General features: G+C 37.4%; 1 protein-coding gene across 4 annotated transcripts in view; it reads right to left on the minus strand.

Annotated features, from left to right (window-relative positions):
- CD44 (CD44 molecule (Indian blood group)) overlaps positions 1 to 21,668 on the minus strand; it is a 53,216-nt gene that overhangs the window by 26,789 nt on the left and 4,759 nt on the right. For all 4 annotated transcript variants that reach the window (XM_027882210.1, XM_027882209.1, XM_027882212.1 and 1 more), the window contains exons 2-5: positions 6,041 to 6,206; positions 3,298 to 3,434; positions 1,820 to 1,891; positions 795 to 1,037 (exon numbers count right to left, since the gene is read on the minus strand). In XM_027882210.1, the coding sequence (XP_027738011.1) occupies positions 795 to 1,037; positions 1,820 to 1,891; positions 3,298 to 3,434; positions 6,041 to 6,206 (618 nt within the window). The remainder of the gene's footprint in view (positions 1 to 794; positions 1,038 to 1,819; positions 1,892 to 3,297; positions 3,435 to 6,040; positions 6,207 to 21,668) is intronic.

Raw genomic sequence — 21,668 nt, forward strand, 5'->3', positions numbered from 1 at the left:
TTCTTTTTTTTTTTTTTTTTTTTTTTTTTTTTTTTTTTTTTTTTTTTTTTTTTTTTTTTTTTTACTTTTATTTCAGTATATATTGAGGATAGTGATGCAAAATACTGTTACCCTTCACTAGCAAGTTCCTGGTGATTTGACAAAAAGCCTGTAGTCACACAGTAAACTTTAGTCACACAGTAAACTTTAAACACAGTCACCCTTAGAGGATGACTTATATTTGTATCCCTTAGGTTTAACTGCAGCTAGTCTTTCAAACTTCAGATAATTTCATCCACACAAGAAACATAAAAGATGAAATAAAATACATAGAAAAGAATATGGCATTTCTATTTGGTAGGGCCCCATGAAATTTGAATTTGGCTTTACCACGTAAAAGAAGTTATTAATAACATTTTAATTGGACATTTCTGTCTCGCTATGAATTTTCTATTATGCTGTAGTAAGATGATGTCCTAAAAAAATCTCCTGTATTTATACAAAGAGAAATCACTTCTATTGTAAACTCCTCCTCATTCTTATTATTTAATGTCAGTTCATCCTTTTAGAAAACAGATAAGAATGTTATCTTTATCTCTAAATATGCTTCATACTGACATGCAATCAAAAAAATCCTTAGAAATTTAGAACACTTCAGTTTTCTTTCAAAGACATACATTCTCTCTCTTTTTTTTTTCTCTTGAATACAAACTATAGATGGTACTTTTCAATCCCTCCTGATATCCTTTAACTATAAATGTAATCTTTCACTCACTTATATTAAAGGGGATATAGTGGCACCCTACTGTCCTTACCATAGTCTTTTCCAGGAATTCCTTTTTCCCCCCCTCCAGAAGTGTGATCTGGCAGCTGTGAGACTGGAGTAGCACTTCCATAATATGAGGGGCTGGATCTCCTGATGGAGGTATCCATGGGAGTTGTTTCATGAGTTGATCCACTACCTACATTTTCATCATCTGCACCTGAAGTTGAGGACTCTCCACTGATATGACGTGTGCCATCTGCATTATAACGTGAGCCATCTGCATTGTCAATGACTGTGGAAAGAAGGAATTAATATTATGCTCCTTGATATTAAGCAGCTAATATCATGGAGTTGCATAGTTATATTTCAGTAATGCTAAACAGCTTTAGTTTTTGTTTGTTGGTTGGGTTTTTTGTTTGTTTGTTTTTGTTTTTGTTTGTTTGTTTTTGTTTGTTTTTTTAAAAAAAAAAAGAAAGAAAGAAACACTTGTGGATTAATACCAACCAGTTCATCCATTTTTGCCATCCTATCTAACCTGTCTAGATAATACATCACTAAAGTATGTCTAATATATATATGCTAATTTATATATTTCTCAAATACGTAGGGCTTACCCTGCATCACCTATTTTCATCAAATAGTTTTGTTTTAACATAAAATCTTGGCATTTGTAAAGTCAATCAGAATTTTGGAATTGGAACCAATTATTATGAGCATCTTCTTCCACTTCCAGCTGCTTTCCTAACAAACAGCTCAAACGAGATGTAGAAAGGTTGCTGTCTTAAGCCAAAGAGACATTGTGTCAAAGAGATATTAGCACCTCTGAGATGCTAAAATGTCAAATACCTATATAAAAAAGTGGTAGCACCCTGTTTCAAACCAAGCTCCATAAGATTTAGGGGAAACAAATTGACTAATTGTTTTAATTTCTTATGAATGCCTCTTGACTTTTTGTGTGTGTGTGTGTGTGTGTGTTTGGCTTGATTTTTTAATATTAGCAACTGTTTTTGTTAAAAAAGATAATCAATTACTAAAAATTGAGCAAGTGAATGTTTTTTCTAATCAGTACAGTACCTATTTCATCTTGATTACTGAGGAGAGAAGTATCTAGTTTTTCAACTGGTTCACACACTACATCCCTTGCTTCTGTGGAAGAAGGAGAATAAGAAGTATTAATTTGAGAAAATGGATAAAAAAGTCACATGTATACCCATTTTACTGTACATAATCACAAAACATCAGCTTCAGATGAGGACAATTGAAAACAAATTTCCCAACAAATGTTATTCACTGATGCACCTACTTTCCCTTTTTGCTCCTTCCCAGGTGGGGCACTTCAAGACTGTTCTGACAGCTAACAATGAGACTCTCCATTTCCATAGCCACTCCAGAACACAGTTGCAGTCATTGTCAGTTAAAATACAGCCTTATGACCCAGCTTCAATGCAGGCAGCCCCACTGTCACGGTGGCAGTGGCAACCCTAACCCTCCCTAAGTGGAGACTGTCCTCTTCACAGAGGGCTCTGCACAGGCAGAGTGTGCCCTGGTCTGGTGAGCACTGCTTCCTCCAGTGGGATGAAGAGCCACACTTGGGGCCAGTGTGTAAGATACCTGGTCATGCTGCTGGAAGGGAATAATACTTGGAAGGAGTTTTAAAACTCTGAGAGCAATGGCCATCACTGTAGCAGCAGAATAGTCATTTGTGAGTGTCAGAGAACCACAGCTCACATGCTATGCCAATGCAACAATTTTTAATTATATGACTACCAAGAACAAAAAAAATGTCATTGCCATCCAAACAATGATTTTTTCCTAGAGCCTTCTGTAAGAGCCGTCTCTAAATGTCATAATCTACAGAAACTCAAGCCATTTGAAGCTAGTCCAGATTTTATCTCAAAATATTGTGTTCAGTATCTGTCATGGACTACCTATATTTTCCTAAAAATTTAATAAAATATTTCTATCTCTTAAAAAGTTCAAAACCTTACATGAAAGTGGTCTGCTTCTGACCCACATTGCTATCTAGCTGCCTAATGTCTGAATGGAGATTTGCCTAAGTAAATACTGAATAAACCTACAAACAGGAGAGCAGCAGCCATGTATGTCCATGGGCCTGGGATGGCCCTTGCTGCTGCAGGTGGCAGCCACTCCTAGTATTCCTGAACACAAGTAACTGTTCTTGCCTACAGAAGCTCATGTGTGCATGAACAGAAGAGCTGAATGCCAGCACTGACAACAGTTACGTCTTTCAGATTTACTGCTGCAGTGATTCACTTCACTAAGCCATTATAATGAACTGTTCTGAAGCTACTCAGTTACTCCCAAGGGCAGAAAAAAAGTTCAGGTCAAAACACACTAATAAAAAATGGGTCAAATTCATTGCTGGCCCAATAGTTACACTTCTAGAGTCTGAAAAAAATGTATTTCTCCTCAGCTGAAAAAGGGATAATGTTTATTACAGAAGTCTTCATTCCAGTACCTTAAATAGGAGATTACATATGTTATTTTTAGTTAATCTTTTTCTAAAATACATCATAAAATCACCTACATACCTGTCTCATTGTAACAATATGCGTCATACCGACCAGTTGTATTTGCTGGAAGTTTGTAAATGCCAGTATGATTTGCTGCACAAAGATGATAGGGCTTGATTCGTGGGATAACAATGTGCCCCTCTACAAAACCATACCTGTGAAGGACAGAGGTAAATAAACCATATTACTTACTATAGTAGATGGCATCTCAAACATGAAGAAGCTACAAAGAAGCCATTATTTTTTTAAAGAGTATGCATTTATGCATACTTTTTTTGTTCCTGTTTCATTCAGGTGTTACTTTCTCACATGTAGCTACATCAGTCTCCCACCACTCAACACTGTTTTGTAAGTAATTTCTAGAACTTAATCCATTTTAACTAAATAACCATCTTATTAGCTGGAGCAGTTGATACCAGAGCAAGGCAGTGAAAGTGAGGGAAGCAAGTGCACTTTTTGTTCACTGGGAGGTTGTATTACCTGACACTAAAGACAGGATGGCTTTTCCTTTAAGGATTCACATTTCCATTGCTTTGACATAACATAATGCTCAGTGACATTTCACACAGAAATGAAATGTTGGGAGCTCAATTTATGAGCAAATTTAAAGGATGATTGTAACATAAATCATTTTCTGCAAAAATTGACAGCTTAGTAAAATATTCAAATACAACAGTCATTCATCCACAAATTCTTACTCTATCTTTCAGTTGAACAATGTGGTTATTGTGTACAGAGCTCACATATTTCAGTGAAGACTGTAGTTACACGAGGTACATTATTACTGTTTTGCAATCCGGTAACACCTGATTGATTCCCATGTATTTAACTGGGAGATGTGACAGAATCGTAATAAGAACTGGAGCTTAGTTTGGGTTTTGTTTCACTTCTTGAGAGGTATGATTTGTCACGGAGGAGTAAATGTCATAGCTTTGCAGTTTTTTATCTATGAACATCATTCCAGTTACATGTCTTATGTGCAGGTACATCTAATTCTGAAAGTCTCTTGTAGGTGGACTTATAAATGACTTTACTCACACTCCCAACTGAGCCTGCAATGCTGACACCTTATAAAACATTACTGACCTATTTGTGTTATGTTCTGTTGATTCATCCTATTCACTCACCATTTGACATGTATTTTTATATGCAGTATATTTTTCCTCTCCCACTCAAGCTTGATAAGAGCTAAGGCTTACTGACAAGGACCTCTAGCACAGGATCAACAAATGAAAGTAGAGAGGGAGGGTTGGCCAGGAGGAAGGAATCCTATCTGCATGCCTTACATGTCCAAATCTGTCCTCTGGTAAACTCTGAATTAGGAAAAATTGTAAAATTAACAAAAAACTACAGCTCCCCACTGGAAAAAAAAAAAAAATCATCCATCTTCTTCTTTCAATTAACTTCATATTTTCACTTCAGAAAAAATTTCCATATTGCAGAATACTCATAATTACTAGCACTAGAAATCTCTACCCCTGGGCATTAGTTAGGATTTGATCTCTACATATTATGTAGTGCTGGGCAATTCAGACTGCTATGTATGTTCATATTCTTATGTCAGAAAAAAAGAACATGCTTACTATGTTATGAAGGACTTTTCCCTCAGAGTAAAGAACTGTTTCTAGTCTTCATGTAGTACAATTTTAAATTACACTCCCACTTCTCACAGAAGAATCCTCTAAGAATTCTCTGTCCACTGTTCCCTGACAATTTTGTTCACATCTTTCACCACAATACTTGTGAAAATGAACATCACACGCTGACATCAAAAGTAGTGCATGACATTTATAAGTATAAGAAAGTTTTCAAAGCACTGTGCATAGTAAGTTTATTATGTATTTTTTAAAACAAGATCACGTGTTCATCTAGTCTGATGTATTTACAGACCACAGGACTGTATTGACTCGATTAGTGTTTAAACAGAGGGCATCCTTAGGGAAAATATTCCATCTTGATGACATTTTTGTGTGACAAAGAATCTTCTACAACCCTTGTAAGTTGTATCAGCCGGTACATATTATCCTTACAGATTTTGTTGTACTAGTATTCACTAGATTTTTTGAATGATAAATTTTATGTAAATTCTAGTCTCTTGATGTAGTTATTTTTTTGTGGAACTAAAGAGTCTGTATTTTCTGAATTTGTTGTCCTGCACATCATTAATTACAGAGGGTAATTAAGTCACTTGACAATGTGGGTTTGGTTTTTTTTAATAATTACTATGTCTGTCTTCTGAAACTTCTCCATTCACAGATTATAAGGATGCACTAATACTGTGGCCATTTTTTCATTGGGATACCAAGAATTCATCCCTCATGGTAATACTTGCTGCTTTTTACTGTTCCTGACAAGACAGAGTTTTGTATACCACATATACCATCCTCAGTCTTTGACTTTGCATTAGGTCCTTACTTTTCACGTACTTATCTTACTGATTATTCAGTGATACAGTATGATCTGAACATCTTCCTGATTAGTTTATTGTACTGTCAATGTTTTGTTACATTTGGATTTTATTTAGATTTTATCTGTGAGAGATTATGATTTTTTAAAAGATAATTAGTAAAAACCATATGCATCAAGGACTTATTTATTACTGGACCCAAAACAAACATATGCACAAAGATGTTTTGTTCATTACACAATATAATTTATTTAACTGCTACGACCATCTTAACAGCTACAGGAAGTTAAATGTAATTATTGCACTATAGCATGGACTTGTCATGGTATCTTATTTTTTCAAGAATTTCTTTACCTGCAAGTTTCAAATCCAAGTTCATGAGCTTTCTTCAGCTGCTCTAGTGTTGCCAAGGTACTATTGAGAGCTCTGCAGAGTTTGACTGCTTCAGGTCGTGTGAGACTGTAGCGACCATTTTTCTCAACATGAAAAACTCCTCCATATCTGCAACTTACATTGAATTCTGTTATCAAAGGAAAAAAAAAAAAAAAGGTGTTACAAGTTGTTCGACCTAGTGCTTCACTGAAGACATTTACTTATGAAATAAATAAAATGAAATTATTTATTTTCAAGTATAGTACTTTCCACGTAAACCACCAAGAAGCAGCAGCCACCAATTCATTCAGAAAAAGCACTACCACTTTCAGTCAAGTTCTTCATACTTCCCCTCTTTGCACTGAGGCATAAGCCAAATCTTCAGCCTTTCCAAAAATAGCAATAGAACATGTTTTTGTGAGATATCTAGCACTTTTAACATGCCATTAACAATAATGTGCAGAAGATACACTTTGTGAAGGTCTTGGAAGCCACATTGCTGCAAAACTAACTGAATAATCAGACGTACTTGAAAATAAAGTATTTCATTCATAACAGATTTTTTTTTTAAAGATGAAATGGTGTATAATATGAGCTTTTATGATCACAAAGCTCCTTAATTATCTTATTGTGATCCCTTTACAGTGAATGAATATATATGTCAATCCCTAGTTTCGGAACCAGTTCAAGTTACATGTTCCTATTATGTGCTAGACAAAAGCAGAAAGTGGTTTGATGGTTCATGATCTCCTTGAGATAAAACCTACATGCATGGTCTACCTGAGACAAAAACTGAGTAAGTCTGAACTAGAACAACAGTATGCTGTTAAATATTTCCTGAAAGATAATCTTTAAACTCTTCATACTCAGTCTGTTGGGGCAGATAAAGAAGTGTCAAATACACATTATATAAGAGTTCATATGAATGAATTTCTTGCCAGCTGTTCATTCATCTGACAATATTTCCCTCCATTTTGAAAGGTTTCTTTTTGCTGAGTTCATGCTCTCACACAAACATCTTACAGCCAACTCACGTCAGAGTTTCAATATGTAATGCAGTAAGTTTATTTAATGCTAAAGGATGTCTTGGATGGATTTTAACTTAATAATACTGTAAAGTTTTGCACATGGAAGTAAATTTCAATGGCAAACTGTATGAGGATAAAATTAAAAAAAAAAAAAAAAAGGTTATAGAGTTACATACAATTAATTTTCTGGCCTTAAGCCTGGCAACCCTGAACAAGCAGTATTTGCAAAGCCTGAGTGAGGGGAGCACCTCATACAAATCATCAGAAAAACTGAATAAAAGGCACGAGGGCTAGAGGCTCTGAGGAGATGATCCTCCATTCACCTTTTTGTTGGAAAAATACTGCCTACATAATGCAGCAAGCACAGTGGGAAAATGGCATAATCCAGGGAAAGCCTGTGACTGATAAATGAGAGGGAAAAAAAATTTAGTTGTCATCTTTTTTTAACAGGAGCAGTTAAAACAGAGTTAATAATAATAATAATATTACAATAATAATAATCGTACAAATAAGAACAATCACGTGCTTGGAGAAAAATCGTGGAAGAACTTCAAAGCAATGTGAATTAACTTTGCTTTTGTCCCACCTTTCCCTCTAGAGAAAAAAAAGCAATTGCAGCTCCAGACTAGAATGACAACAGCAAAGCACACTTAATAGGAGTAGCCTATTATTCCCAGTGAAAAGAGGAGCGTGATTCATCTTAATTTTAGTGGAAGTTCTACATGCAAGAAAGGGAAAAATAGACCAGTCTTCTCCAAATATTAAAAGGGTGTGTCTGTACCATCTATTTGAAAAAAAGAGATGACATATAATAACTGTTTTCCTGAAGGACCTGAAACGCAATTCATACACATTTGCATTGACACATACTGTGTGAACAAGCAACTTTCCTAATGTCATTTTTGCCTGACAATCTATTTTCTTCTATAGTATAGATGTGAAAGCAAATGATAATAAATAAGGCATTCACTCTTTCTTCAACTACTTTTGTTCATTGGTAAACTGACGTTATGCTGTGTACAGTGTATCTACTAAGTGTAAACTGCAAGGAACATTCCTTTATGTAGCTCACAGGAAACAATCAACGAGATAAAACACCAGATTAGACCCAGACTGTATGATGTATGAGAAGACAATCATTATTCATAGCTTGGGTAGAGTCCAATAGTTTTGATGTTTGCTTGTCCAAAGGAGCTCAAAAGCTGTGCATCCAATCTTGAAGACTTTTACCATAGGCAACAGAGTTAATCATTATGGTTACTCGGATCACCTTTCCCCAAGGAGAATGTAAAAAGTATCTCTGCTCCCTCCCCCCCCACTCCCCACCCTGCCCAGTATTTTGGCTGAAGAAAAACCATTCAATTTAGACAAAATCAATACACATCGCAGAGCTGTTTAACAGTCTTGCTGATTATAGTTCTTAGTGTCTGCTGATTACAATTCTTAATGTTTGTATTATCGTGTTATTAAAGGAATCAAGAACATCTAATTTTTAGTTTTGTAAAATTCATGCAGGACTAACACTCTCTCAAAGTGCCTTTTTGGTTGACTCAGTTGTTTTCTTACAAGAAAAAATAGTTCTGTAGAAATTTTTCTGATGACAGACGTCATAAGAGGTTTTGAAGGCAAGAATGAGGAACCTGTGTGGAAGAGGACACTAAAAATTACATTTCTCTTTCCTGGGGGACTTAATGTCCTGCAATAGTGGTTAGTTTCAGCAAGTTCCCACACATGATTCTGCAGTTGTGACAGTGCTCCCCACAAGTGCCAGATGCAGATGTGCACAGCACTGGTCCTGGGAATAGCTGATGGACTTGAGACCTTCTGTGGCCACACTCCTGACTGAACACCACCACATGCTGAAAAGTCATCACCAGTGTGATGCACAGTGTCACAGACGTACTCAACAAACCACAGGGTGCAGATCCCAGTAGATGTTCCCTTATGACAGCACAAGGAATAGCTGCTCTGCATAGAGGGATGTGCCTCCTTGACTACTGCTACGGGATGGAGCTGCTCTTGCAGCTGCCATGCAAGTGACTTCTACTTTAGCTACAAATGTTTCATACTCAAAGCCTGACTTTATCTTGGAAGTTGTCCAGTCAGTAGATGTATTAAACATAAATGACTTAGACAAGAAAAAAGCTTTTCTTTGGTTTTTCCTTCTCTATTCTCTCTTCCCTGTAGAACAAAACAGGCCTAAATTCATTAATAATGAAACATACTCTGTGAAGTCCAGGACTTATTATTATTATGTTTGGGGATAAAATCATGAAGTTCTGTTTGATTACTTAAAAGTAACAGGCTCAGTGCTCTTGAAGATAGATTTGCCTGGAACATCAACACCTTTTCTGATAACTTTAGGTTAATTTCTGAAGAACTGTGAAAGCAGATACCACAAACACTTGTTTTGGGTGGCATTTGATAGCAGTTAATCCAAGAGTCACTGAATTATAAAGTGAAGTTCACTTTAATTTAGAGTGAGTTCATTTAACTGTCATCAAACCTCAGCCCATTCACAGTTTTAAACACTACAATAATACCCAGGGACTCAGTCATAGTCAGAATTCCACTCAGAGAGCCAATTCCTTAGACTTCAACAGTTTAAAAAATTAGGCTTATTTACACAAATAGGTTTAATGGAACTACTTGTAGGCTACATGCCTATGCATGTGTACATTGTCATGGAAATGCTTAGCCTGGATCTACAGTGTGCATACTGCACACCAGGACACTTCTGGGAAGTATCAGGCTTCTTGCACATGTGCTGCCCAATTGCACTGCATGCCCGTACAAGAGGGCCAAAGCTCTCAGGAAGCCTTGCTCATGCAGCATGAGAGATCACGGGGGTGTCCAGGAAACCCCAGGCAAAAATGTGGCAATCCAATTCTCAAAACTGGGTTTAAGGCCATTCAATTCCTTGGCACTGTGCCCTAAAGTAACGCTGAGACTGCATGTCTGTTTTCACTTTGATGATATCTTCTACGCCTACCATTAAAAACGCACCATTGCTGTACTATAGAAACTGTTCATGAAGCAGTGAATATGGAAGAACTATGACAGTACCTAAAACTCACACGATATTTCACAGTCTAAGCAAATTGCGTAAATTCAACATCTAGTCTTTGAAGACAGTAATTACGACATTTTAAAAATGACAAAATACAAATGCAGAGCACACAATCCAGATCTGCCTGGTAGCACAGTATTTTTACTTTATAGTCTCATATTTTAATGTCCAGACAATGAGGACCCTTAATTGAAGTAATGAAAAAACTTCTAATCATATCAATAGAAAACTTAACAAAAATAAAAGATGGAGCCTGAATCAAATTAATACCTAAATTCTTTTTTCCATGATGAGGCTTACAGACTAATTTTGAGTTAAGGAAGAAACATGATTGCTAAATCCAAATATAAACACACATTCTATCTTTTCCAGGAAAAAGACAGAACATTCCTCCTAGCGTAGGAAGACCAAATCTATTAATTTTTTATTCACGTTACTTAACCAGCTTTAACATAGTTATGCAAAAGATGGATTTTTACTCTGTTTCAAGAGACAAGGAAATACAAAACTCTTATTGTGTGTCAAACACTGATCCCTTTAACCATTTTGAAGCTTCAAAGGAGTGATTCAGAGTGGACTTTCAGCAAAATCCCAAACAGCACCCAAACCTTCCCTCCTGCCCCCTCTCAGAGCTGTCTGGCTTTGGGTGCTGACAGGCCACGATCTTTCCCTGACATCCACGTGATTTGCTACCAGCTCTTTAAAAAGCAAAAAGTGCTAAACATGTCTTAACTGTCATCATCATTTATCTCATCCAGACCATGAGATTGGGTGACACAGTCCAAAGTCATGGAATGCCCCTAAGTCCGTGCTGAGTGGGGCATGGAGAACATTAGCTTCCATACTGGCCATTCCTCCCCATCTTTTCTGAGATTTCTGATGCCCTGTCTCAAGCAGCTGCATGCAAACCTTTCTCTATTGACTACTGACATTCACATATATAAATCATGTTCACTTAATACCTGTAAGTCAAAATCACTAGCTTTAGTTCCCCTGACAATTTGCTAGCTAGAGCCCACTGATGGTATAGAATCATCTTAGGCAAAATAAAGAGCATTGTCCTGTCATGGAAGTGTGAGTTACACCCTGATTATTAATACAAGAGGCTTGTTAGAAACTGCCACAGGAAGAAATCAGGTGCAATTTCTATTTCCACCCTGATTCTGCAACCCTTATGCATAATGAGTAACACTGACTCATGCAACTCTTCCCATTGGAGTTGATTTTCCATAAAGATTTTTAGTGTATATGGATATTTCATGCACTGCTCCATGCTTTTCACTGTTTTCAGGAGAACACCTAGGGGTTTCATTCTCAAGGTGGATGATGTCTTATGTTTAAAAAAAAAAAAAAAATCTTTTAACGACTGCAGAGATACATTGAAGCAAATGAAGAGGAAGATTTGCAAAAACCCTGCCCACTGAAACGACAGTGTGCAGAAGACTACGTGTTAACAGACTTCTTGGTAAAACCGCAGTCTGAATCTCATGGCAACGAGGAAATGTTAGTGTGCTGTTTTCATGGGGATTTTCCTTTTCAGTTTGCGGTTCAAGATGATTGATAAGTCACCAGGATGTGATAAATTGGGGCTGACAACAGGGACAGAACTAAAGGTTTCATAGTGGATATAGTTTCCATTTGTTTGTTTTAATAGAATACAGGATTTACATTTATTATAAGAACTTCGTTCTAAACTTATTAAACTGATTTCAAGCTTTAGGCAGATACATATGGGTAAATGTTTCCTTATAATTACAGACTATTTAATCTTGTGCTGACACTCCTGAACAGGAACAATCACTAGCTTAGCACTGATATCTACATTTTGAATATTATCACCTGCTTTAAATGCATGTTAGTAATGAAGTAGAGAAAAGTGACATATTGGAAACACATGAAAATCTGTTTAAAAAAAAAAAAAAATCCTAGTAACTCCAGGCAAATCTAGAAACTGGGTCATATGAGTCCTAAAATCTGAGGAGGTCTGGACAGTCCAGATCTTATCTCTCAGTTCAGACCTACCTCCAGTTATGTCTGTTTCTCAGGAAAACTACTTCATGACTAAATAAGAATGCATATTTTACTTCTGACTTGAGGAAATGCCCTCTGAATACAAAATTTCCTACGGGATGGATTCATGAAGCATTTGAAGATCCAAGAAATTTTGTCAATGTATACACTAAGTTGGCCCAATTACTGCCATTTTGACATCTGTGAGAAATTAAATGGACGAAAAGTATCATTCAGTGATTACCTAATACACTACAATACACATGGGCCTGTAAGGCATTATTGTTTGCTGAGTATTCCATCTTTTTTTAGAGTCTATTAGTAAAAAACTTCATTCAAGCAATTTGCAGCCCAGGCAACTGTAACAGGATACAGAGGCTTTTGCCTTTATGTCAGAAGTTGGACTAAAGCCCGAGTCAGTGATGAAAACCACTGGATAGCTGTTTGCTAGGTTATGCAAAATGATTCATTAATCCCAGCCACAGTCACTAATAGACACGTGTCGACATCATTAAAACACACCTATACTTGAATCCCTCAGGGCTTGATGAGGAAAGGAAAACTGTGCTGGGAAAACAGGACTCAGGATGATTACACACTGATCAAAATTTAGAAGTCAAATTCTGCAAGATCCACGTGAATTAAGCAAACTTGTGTCTGTGCAGCTGTAGTCCTTTACCATCCCAACAAAAAAGGCGCCAAGGATCAAACAACATGTGTAATCATTCAGTGTGGCTGGGCGCTGTTTTTGTGCTCTCCCAATTACAATATTCTTCTTCTATTGAACACCATTCTCTAAAGAGGAGATAAACCTGGAAATAGGCACCTACACCATAACTGAGGCTCTTTCAAATAATGACAGTGAAAGTCAGTCTTTACAGGTTCTTGGGATTTGTCTGATGAAATACTTTCTTTGGAGTACTGCCAAGTAGTGAAACTTAACAATGATTTATAGGAAATACATTTCCAGATTTAGTGAGAATAAAACATATTTTTGGCTTTCAAAGTATCCCTTGTGGATACTTAAATAAAGCAAAATAAGAGGTTTGTTTTTCAGGTTGAAACTGCCTTTCATTCTGAAACTAAAATAGTTCGTTTGCACAAAATAAAATAAAATAATTTAAGAAAGTTAGGTTTACATGGTTTCAATACATATAGACGTTTTAAGGAATTTAGACCAAAGTTTTTTGTGTTTTTTTTTTCAGACCAAAGTCTAGAATTTTTTGAAATGTCATATTTTCATTTCAGTTTGCCATAAAAAATGTTCAAACTTTTGAAAATTTTGAAGGGAGAGAAAAAAAACCCACATAACTATATCCCTAATAGATAGCTGATATTCTGTGAGAAAAAAATTCTCTGTGCACCTGGCTTATTATAAAGTCCTGGAAAACATTTTAAAAGGAATTTACCTGCATGTTTGCAAGGAGTTCCTGCTATAAATAGAGACAACATATTCTTAGCAGTTGGGTGTGGTGACAAGAAAGTGAAGATGACTCTCCATAGATCCAAAAGTATACAGCCAGACCTACCTTTGAAGTTGTGCCTAAGCTGTTAATACTACAGTTATATTTTAGTACCTAGTAACCTAGTCTGAAAAAGCAAATAAGAGTGTAGCTTCTTCACTTTCCTGTGTGCTGCTAACTACATAAAAAGTCATGAGACAGCCATGCTAACCTTGAGGTCCAAGTGGGCTGAAGTGGATCTCTGCACTGAAGAAGAGAGATGTGGCTGGAGATACACACAGAGGCCAGACAGGGATACACTGCAGTAGAAGGTTCTCCTTTCTCCACCAAATGTTAACATGTATTCCTTACAGTTCTGCATTACTTCAGGAAGTGCACAATGGAGATGGGATGTGGGACAAAGCTCAAGCTGTTAACTCCTTCTAAATTGTTGTTCTCAAGGAATCTGCCAACTGGTCACCAAAGTCATTGTATCTGTTTACTGATGGCTAAAAATCTTCAGTCTCTTAATTGATAGCTCTCCTGGCTACTAATTAAGGAAAATGGGAGTGGAGGTGGTGCTATTAATAAATCAAGCATTCAGAGAGTCACTCAAAATGCAAGTAAGTACAAGAAATATACTTCATTCCTCAGCAGTTGCTGTAGGAAGACAAAAACTCTGCTAATGCCTCTTTCAAATATACTTGGCAACTGTCGTTCTGGTAAACATCCTGAGTGAGCCTATACTGTGTCATCACTTATGATAAACTTCCTTGCTGATGACATTAACATTAGTCTTTTTGTAACAGTTTCACCCAGCAGGGAGCTGAAAGTTTTCAGACTCCACTGGAACATGGTACAGCTGTGCATCACCTCAGGGGAAAAATTGCAGGCAGTGAAATCATAGTCTGCAGTTAGTTATCTGATATGTCCCCCTCAAAATGATGAAAACATAATCACCATTGTCAATACTTGGAGAGCTTCAGGCTGTACAATGAGTAGTCTAACCCCAAAGGCTGAGTAACAGGGACTGTGAAGACAATCAGTTGGATCCGTTCCACGCAGTCCAGGTGAAGAAACTTATACAAAACAAAGCTGGTGAATAATAATTGAAGTCTGATTTTCATTGTTTGACTGATTCAGTTATTTGGGATAAAAGCAGTTGACAAAGAGAGTTTCTCAGTAGACAAATCCCCTGCCTGGAGCTCAAAGGGCCTTATGCCTACTCCCTACTTTGTTGCTTATCCAGTGAAAGAAAGGAACTTCAGGAACCTTTTCAAAAGCTCTGAAAGCCAGCCAGTTGAAACAAAGATAACATTACTCTGGTAGACACACTGAAAAGAGGAAGGCTGTTAGAATACGCCTCACAATGTAAGAAATTATCTATAGAAGTCAATGGTAAAGTTCTCATGCTGTCTTAAGTCAGCGCAACCTTCTGACAATGGAAGAGAACACTGTCACACCCACTACTCCCTCTGCTTTTTCCCTAATACAAGGGCAGGGCCTGCAACTAGAATACCTAGGCAAGCAGGCAACTTCTCCTGGAGTTTTTGGTGGTAAAAACTTAACAATTCACACAAGGCAGTGACAATTCACTTGCTTGAGGGAAGAATGAGAAAGAAGCATTGGCAGTGTGGCCTTGGTATTCTGTGATCAAATACCTAATTAAATCCTACATTTAGGCAGTGGAGATATGTAAAGACCATGCATTAGAGCTTGTATGCAATCCTCTTCAAACAGTGATGCATCATTGTCTCCCAAAAGTCTTGGAATCATTGTGAAGCCAGTGCTTTTGCGGTGATGCTTGTTGATTCTAATAATCTTCTATCTTAATGAGCTATGGCTGGATTTCACAAAACAACCAGAACTAAATCAGTGTTTGAATGACAAATGACACAATGGCAGACCTCAATTCAGGTACAATGAGTTTGATGACATTGGCTTCATTTTGAGCAAGATTCAATTCAAATAGCAAATCAGGAATATGCCACCTTAATGAACAGAAAATCCTATAGTTACTAATTTATTATTAAAAAAGCACAATATTTTTCCCTCACCAAGGATATTACTTACTTCACAGAATATTCTGAGTTGGAAGAGATCCACATGGATCATCGAGTCCAGCTGTTAAGTCAATGTCCCATACAGGGATCAAACCCACAATCTAGGTGTATTAGCACCATGCTCTAACCAACCGAGCTAATCTCAGGGTTAGGTGTTACTTATTTGAAGCAAAATTCATGAAGCTGTTTGGCACGTGCACTAGACAAAGCATCTGTCCAGGATATAAGAGTGCAGACTGGGAGAACAACTCATTGAGAGCAGCCATGATGAGAAGGACTTGGGGTTCCTCCTGAATGAAAAGCTGGGCATGAGCCAACTGGGTGTGCTCACAGACAAGAAAGCCAATTTTATCTTGAGTTGTATCAAAACAGTTGTGGCCAGCAGGCTGAGGCAGGTGGTTCTCCCCCTCTACTTTGCCCTTGTGAGTGAGACCCTATCAGGAGTACTCTGGGGCCCCCAACATAAGAAGAGCATGGACCTGTTGGAGAAAGTCCAGAGGAGGGCCACAAAAATGATGAGAGGGCTTGAGCACCTCTCCTACAAAGAGAGGTTGAAAGAGTTGGGGTTCTTCAGCCTGGAGAAGAGAAGGCACTGAGGAGGCCTCATTGCAGTCTTGCAGTACTCAAAAAGGGGGTTTATAAAAAAGAGGGAGAGACATTTTATAGAGGCAGATAGTGATAGGACAACGGGGAACAGTTATAAAGTAAAAGAGGAAAGATTTAAATTAAATGTTAGGAATAAATTCTTTACTGTGGAGATGGTGAGGCACTGGAATGGGTTGCCTAGAGAAGCTCTGGATGCCTCATCCCTGGGAGTGCTCAAGACCGGGTTGGATGGTGCCCTGAGCAACCATGATTTAGAGAGTAGAATCCCTGCCATGGAGGGGCATCTTTTAGGTCCCTTCCAACGCAAACCCTTCTGTGATTCTATGATGTCTCTCAGAAACAGTAGAAGTAGCTGACAGTGTGGAACCACTCTTCCAGGTGATCTGCTACCAGTCATTGTGCATAGATCTTACTTGTCTTTCTTGAACAACCTAAAAGTATGTCTTAGACACACTTTGTTATATCAGTACCTGAAACCGCTAATTCATCTGACTCATAAAACTACTTGCTCTGGAAGGACTGGAGATGTTGGGATACCTCATAGTATAGAAATCAATTCAAGATATCCAACAAGTAAGTTAAAATCAAAAGACAGGCTTATATTAGTCATGTTACCATGACTATTAGTGTGGATATATTTGTATCACTTCAGGGGTGGAAAAAAGGTGTTAAGACATTGCCTTGAAACTGCTGTGAGTCAACAGCAATACGATGGTGACTGGTGTTGATAAAGTGGTGTGACCAGGGCACTATGAGTAATAAACTCAGAGAGATGACTGATACTGTTAAGAAATTCATTCAAGTCTGAAAAGAACTGTTTGTTAGGGTTTCAAAAATTAGGAAAATGTTTACTCTTACTCATAAAGAGCATTTTCTTACACGGGCTGTTCAGCTGAAGTAAGGATTGCACAGCCAGACTCAGCGATGGATTGCCCAACAGTAACTAAAGAGTTTCCTGTTTTTATGGTAACAGCATTCAGAGAATGCTCTGGTCCTTTGTGCTCTTGTTAATTTCTGATCCAGTAGAACAATATTTGCACAAGGACATTTTTCTTATGATTAATAATAAGGCTTCTTTCAGTTGAAATAGCCCTGCATGTGAAATCATACCTGCTTTCTGAAATTGAGGCAAAAGAGGCAAAAATCTTCTTGATGAAACTGGGACTTTGGAGAAAATGTTCTATTTACAGCTACATTGCTTTCTCTCTGTTTCCCTAACTATGAGATTGGAATAAAATCACTGACTTCCAGTGGGCTCCAAAAATCACTAATTATGTTTTTTCTGCTGTCAGCATATTTGTTAGTTCACTTCTTTCTCAGTAGTTAGGAACATTTTTATTCTGTTAAAAAATACTATATCTAGACTTCAAATTTTAAGTTCTATGGTAATTTAAACACATTAAGCCTGATTCCAGCTGTGCTGAATGTGTTGCTGAAACCCATCAGATACGGCACCAATTCCCTCTAGACCATATTATAATATTTATGTGAACTCCATGCAATGCAAGAAAAAGAAACACTACACAGAACAAAATTTCATCAGAAACCCTCTATTTCTGAAGTGATACACCGAGAAAGCATAAGACACAAAATCTCTTTCAAGAAAATTCAAGCCCTTCTTCTACAGTAGTCACAAGAATCCAGCAGGTGACAAACAGAAGGAATACATCTCAGACATACATTAGTGTTAAAATGTTTGAATGTTTAAGGTGCTGTAGGATATACTGAGGAGAGACCACTGTGTTTTGTTACTAATGCCCACCTTGAGCTTTGAAGATGTGAATGTGTATCATCAAGTAGATACTATCAACAAACAGGTTATTAATGGATAGAAGTCTTGCTGGGCCCAAGACTTTCAATGCTGTGGCTATGCTATATTTATTAAATAGGATTGTGACAACATAGAGGGCATTTGAAGAAAATAACTTTATTTTGAAGGGTATCCTTGTCAGTCAAAGAGAGTTTTTTTAATTTATTTTCTCCCTCGCTCTACAAAAGAGATTAATTAAAAATTTTTTTCATTTGCAAATGCAAAGTCTTGGATAGAAATTCTACTGATCTCTAAGGGCATTGTTGCAACGTTTTACTAGTCTTGCATTGTTTTTTATGTACTGTATTGTTTACTCTACACTAATTTACAATAGTTCTGGTACCCACTGGCACGTATATAAGTAATAGTAGTTGTTAAAAAACATAAAAAGAGACAAAAAAAATCTCCAGCCCCAGAAAGATATACAAACTACTTGTTGTATGAAATATCTGGATTAAAATATACACTCATCAAGTCATTAACAGAAAACAAATTCAGATTTAGTCATTGGTCTTAGCAATCTCCAAGTCACAGGATATGCCTGCTCCTGGAAAACTGGACAGGTGGGTTTCTCTCTAATCCACGAGCCCACATAGACAGAAAATATTAAATGGCATTCATGCCTAGACGTGCCCTGAAAAAAAACCCTAAATAACTGTACTGATCCTACCTTTCTGTGATGCTCTAAAATTGCCCCTGCTTCACTGTTTTAAAAAAATACTTAATGTTGTGCTCTGTTCAGCATGAACACAAACAGTATCACTGCTAGATAATGTGTGAGACTTGGCAGGTCAAAGACATGTTAAGAAAATAAAACAAAACTACTGTAATCTTTTCCCACCCAGCAAGCAGTCAGGAAATAGAGCCATAAGAAAAAAAAAAGAATGACTTAATAGTAATGTCAGGAGACACAAAAATCATCATACACACTGGTAGGAGAGCTCCGCAACATTTTACACCACTACAATGAGCGAGGATCCAGGCTTTTCTGAGGCAAGCCACAAAAGCAAGAAAGAAACTAGGCAATCACCATAGGAATGTGTCTCACATGCTTAAAATGTTTGCCTGTTACTACTTTTAATACAAGAATTGTTAATTGGATAACTGCCTGTCTAAAATCCATTTAGTGATGAAGCGTAACCACAGAGTATCACTTCTCAGTAGGCTACAAAATGATTTTGTTACATTCTGGAAAAAAAGGAGTTTGAAAGTTTAGAGCTCAATATGCAACCTCAAGAAGAGTATTTTTATTTTCTGTGCTAGAAGAGCTTTTGCTCCTCACAAGAAGACAAAGTTACTCTTACTAGTGCAATGTAAGAGTGCTATTTTTTTAATACCAATCTTCCAAAATCAGTGGATGCCCATGCCCTATAAGCCTGATGTTGAACACAATTGCAGTGTGTCACATAGCACAGTAAGTTGAAATAAAACCATATAAAAACAAAAAATATGCATGAATATTTTCTTGTCATCCAAGCATTCTCTGAGACCTGTCCCTTGAAAGAAGAATGTGGTTGCTACATTTTATTTGCCCAAGAATTCTGATGAGCAGAAGTTCTATTAGATCAAATGCATACAACTTTCGATTACAAACACAGGGTGACAAAGGTCTATCAGATTTTCTGGACTGCTTCAGTCAGATGTGTCAGAGAGACGGAGATGTATTAGTAGGGAAAACAATAAAGAGGTGTGAGAGCCAGAAAAAGTTGTTAAAAAGAACATTTGAAAGATAAACCTGGATACCACCTGGTAAAAATAGTGACTGCACAGTGACACTCAAGCCTTTCAGGACTTGTAAGGTTATGGCCACACAGCCTTCTGGCATTGTGACCAGGCCCACCTTCAGGTTAGAGAGAGTGGGTCTATTCTTGGATCCTTCCCTGACTTGCTAAGTCATTTTATGTCTCTCAGCATTTTGATTTCCCAGAGTGTCAATCCTTTATGTGCAAATACCTCCAAAATGTCAAGAAGACAGTTGCTATTTATCACTAGGAAGTATTGGTTCAAAGAGGAGAGAAATGTGACTAAATTTAAGGCACCATTCTTCAGTTAATTATTAAATAGACTTTTAAGTTCTTGAACCTAAAGAAGTGTTAAGTTTGACAGTAAGGCAAAACTGATTGTTTTGTAAGTCAGTTCTCATCTGCCAGACAGCTTCAAACATCCATAATCACAAAAAGACTAGCCCTGAATAAGAACATTTTAAGGAAACTGCATTTGCTGTTGTCTAACAGGAACCAATTGCTATTGAGCTGAAAATAGCTGCCAGTCTTCACTGTGTATATAGATAGCAAACACACAAGTAAACAGGATAAAACTGTCATTTATAAATATGAAGACTCATTGAAAAAACCACCTGTTTTTTCCTTTCACTTACATGCCCTTGTGAATGATGGAAAAGGGAAAGGACAATTAAATTAATGCAAGACACTTAATCAAACAGGAGGAGATAAAAGAGGGAAGTGAGTGAAAGGAAACCAGTAATATGTGTTTAGGTCTCACCCTCAGTGTCTTTGTCATTAATGAATCATATTTCTTTATAATTGGGAAATACTACTTTCCCTTGAACCTGCCCAGTGAATTACTCCATATTCCTTGTGCAGGAGTTTTTTCCAGAGCACCAGGATGGAGTTGGGAAGACCTGGCTGCCCGTAGCAGTGACATATTGTACCAATACCTCAGTCTCCTCATTCTGTGACAGAGACACTTCATCACCTTGCCTGTAAGATGTGAGTTGGCCGGTGGCAAACAGTAGGTAAATCAGTACCATCACAATCTCCACTGCAGCGCTGTTGGACTATTGCACTTACATGCTGCAGAAAGAGCATCTTCCAGCCTGCTTGGTCTGTTTTGAGTAGGCATGTGGGCTCTGTCTGCTCTCTGAGAACAGCTGCAGCCACGCTGCTCTGGTACGCAGGATACCAATCCCTTGCTGATAAGCCTTCCAGGTGGCAAGATTTGTTCTTTCAGAGAGGCTGCCAAATTAAGTCTGGTGCTTGACTTTTAGACCCACTTTGGATAGCAACTTGCTCGCTGCCTGAACTGAGCTCACTCACGTCTGCCCACAGGGTTCTGGGTGGCCATAGAACATACACTGAGCTTCAGTTAACCTCTCACTTCTGTATGGGAATCCTGCAAGAAACTACTCATTACAACTACCCACACATACCACACCCTGCTTCTTTACAGACACCTATCCATTAACAAAAATAACAATAAAAAAGCCCCCTAGGGAAATACGCTTCTGAGAACCTGTTTTGCTAACATGCTGTCACTGTGAGACATACATAATTAAAAAAAGCTAAGCCACAGCGATTTTTTTTTTTTTTTACTATGTTCTGTTAAAGGCAAAATCCTATTTATGAAGGTAGGTATTTAGGAAAACAGACATAAATTGTGTAGTTGATGATCGCAGGCTAATGCCCTTTCCTAGGCAGCTGTCAGTCTGTACCCTAGCAATCTCTTTTATAGCTGTCTCACATTGCTTTTGGAACAGCATCATTAGCAGAAAGAGAGATGGAAGTCTTACTACAGTTGCTGTGTGTCTGCCTTTTTTTCCTTTTTTTTTCTTTTTTTTTTTT

The sequence above is a fragment of the Empidonax traillii genome, unplaced genomic scaffold (assembly GCF_003031625.1).
Source record: "Empidonax traillii isolate 1590-97213 ecotype Southwest subspecies unplaced genomic scaffold, ASM303162v1 scaffold103:size1334136, whole genome shotgun sequence".
In the NCBI taxonomy this organism is placed as follows: domain Eukaryota; kingdom Metazoa; phylum Chordata; class Aves; order Passeriformes; family Tyrannidae; genus Empidonax; species Empidonax traillii.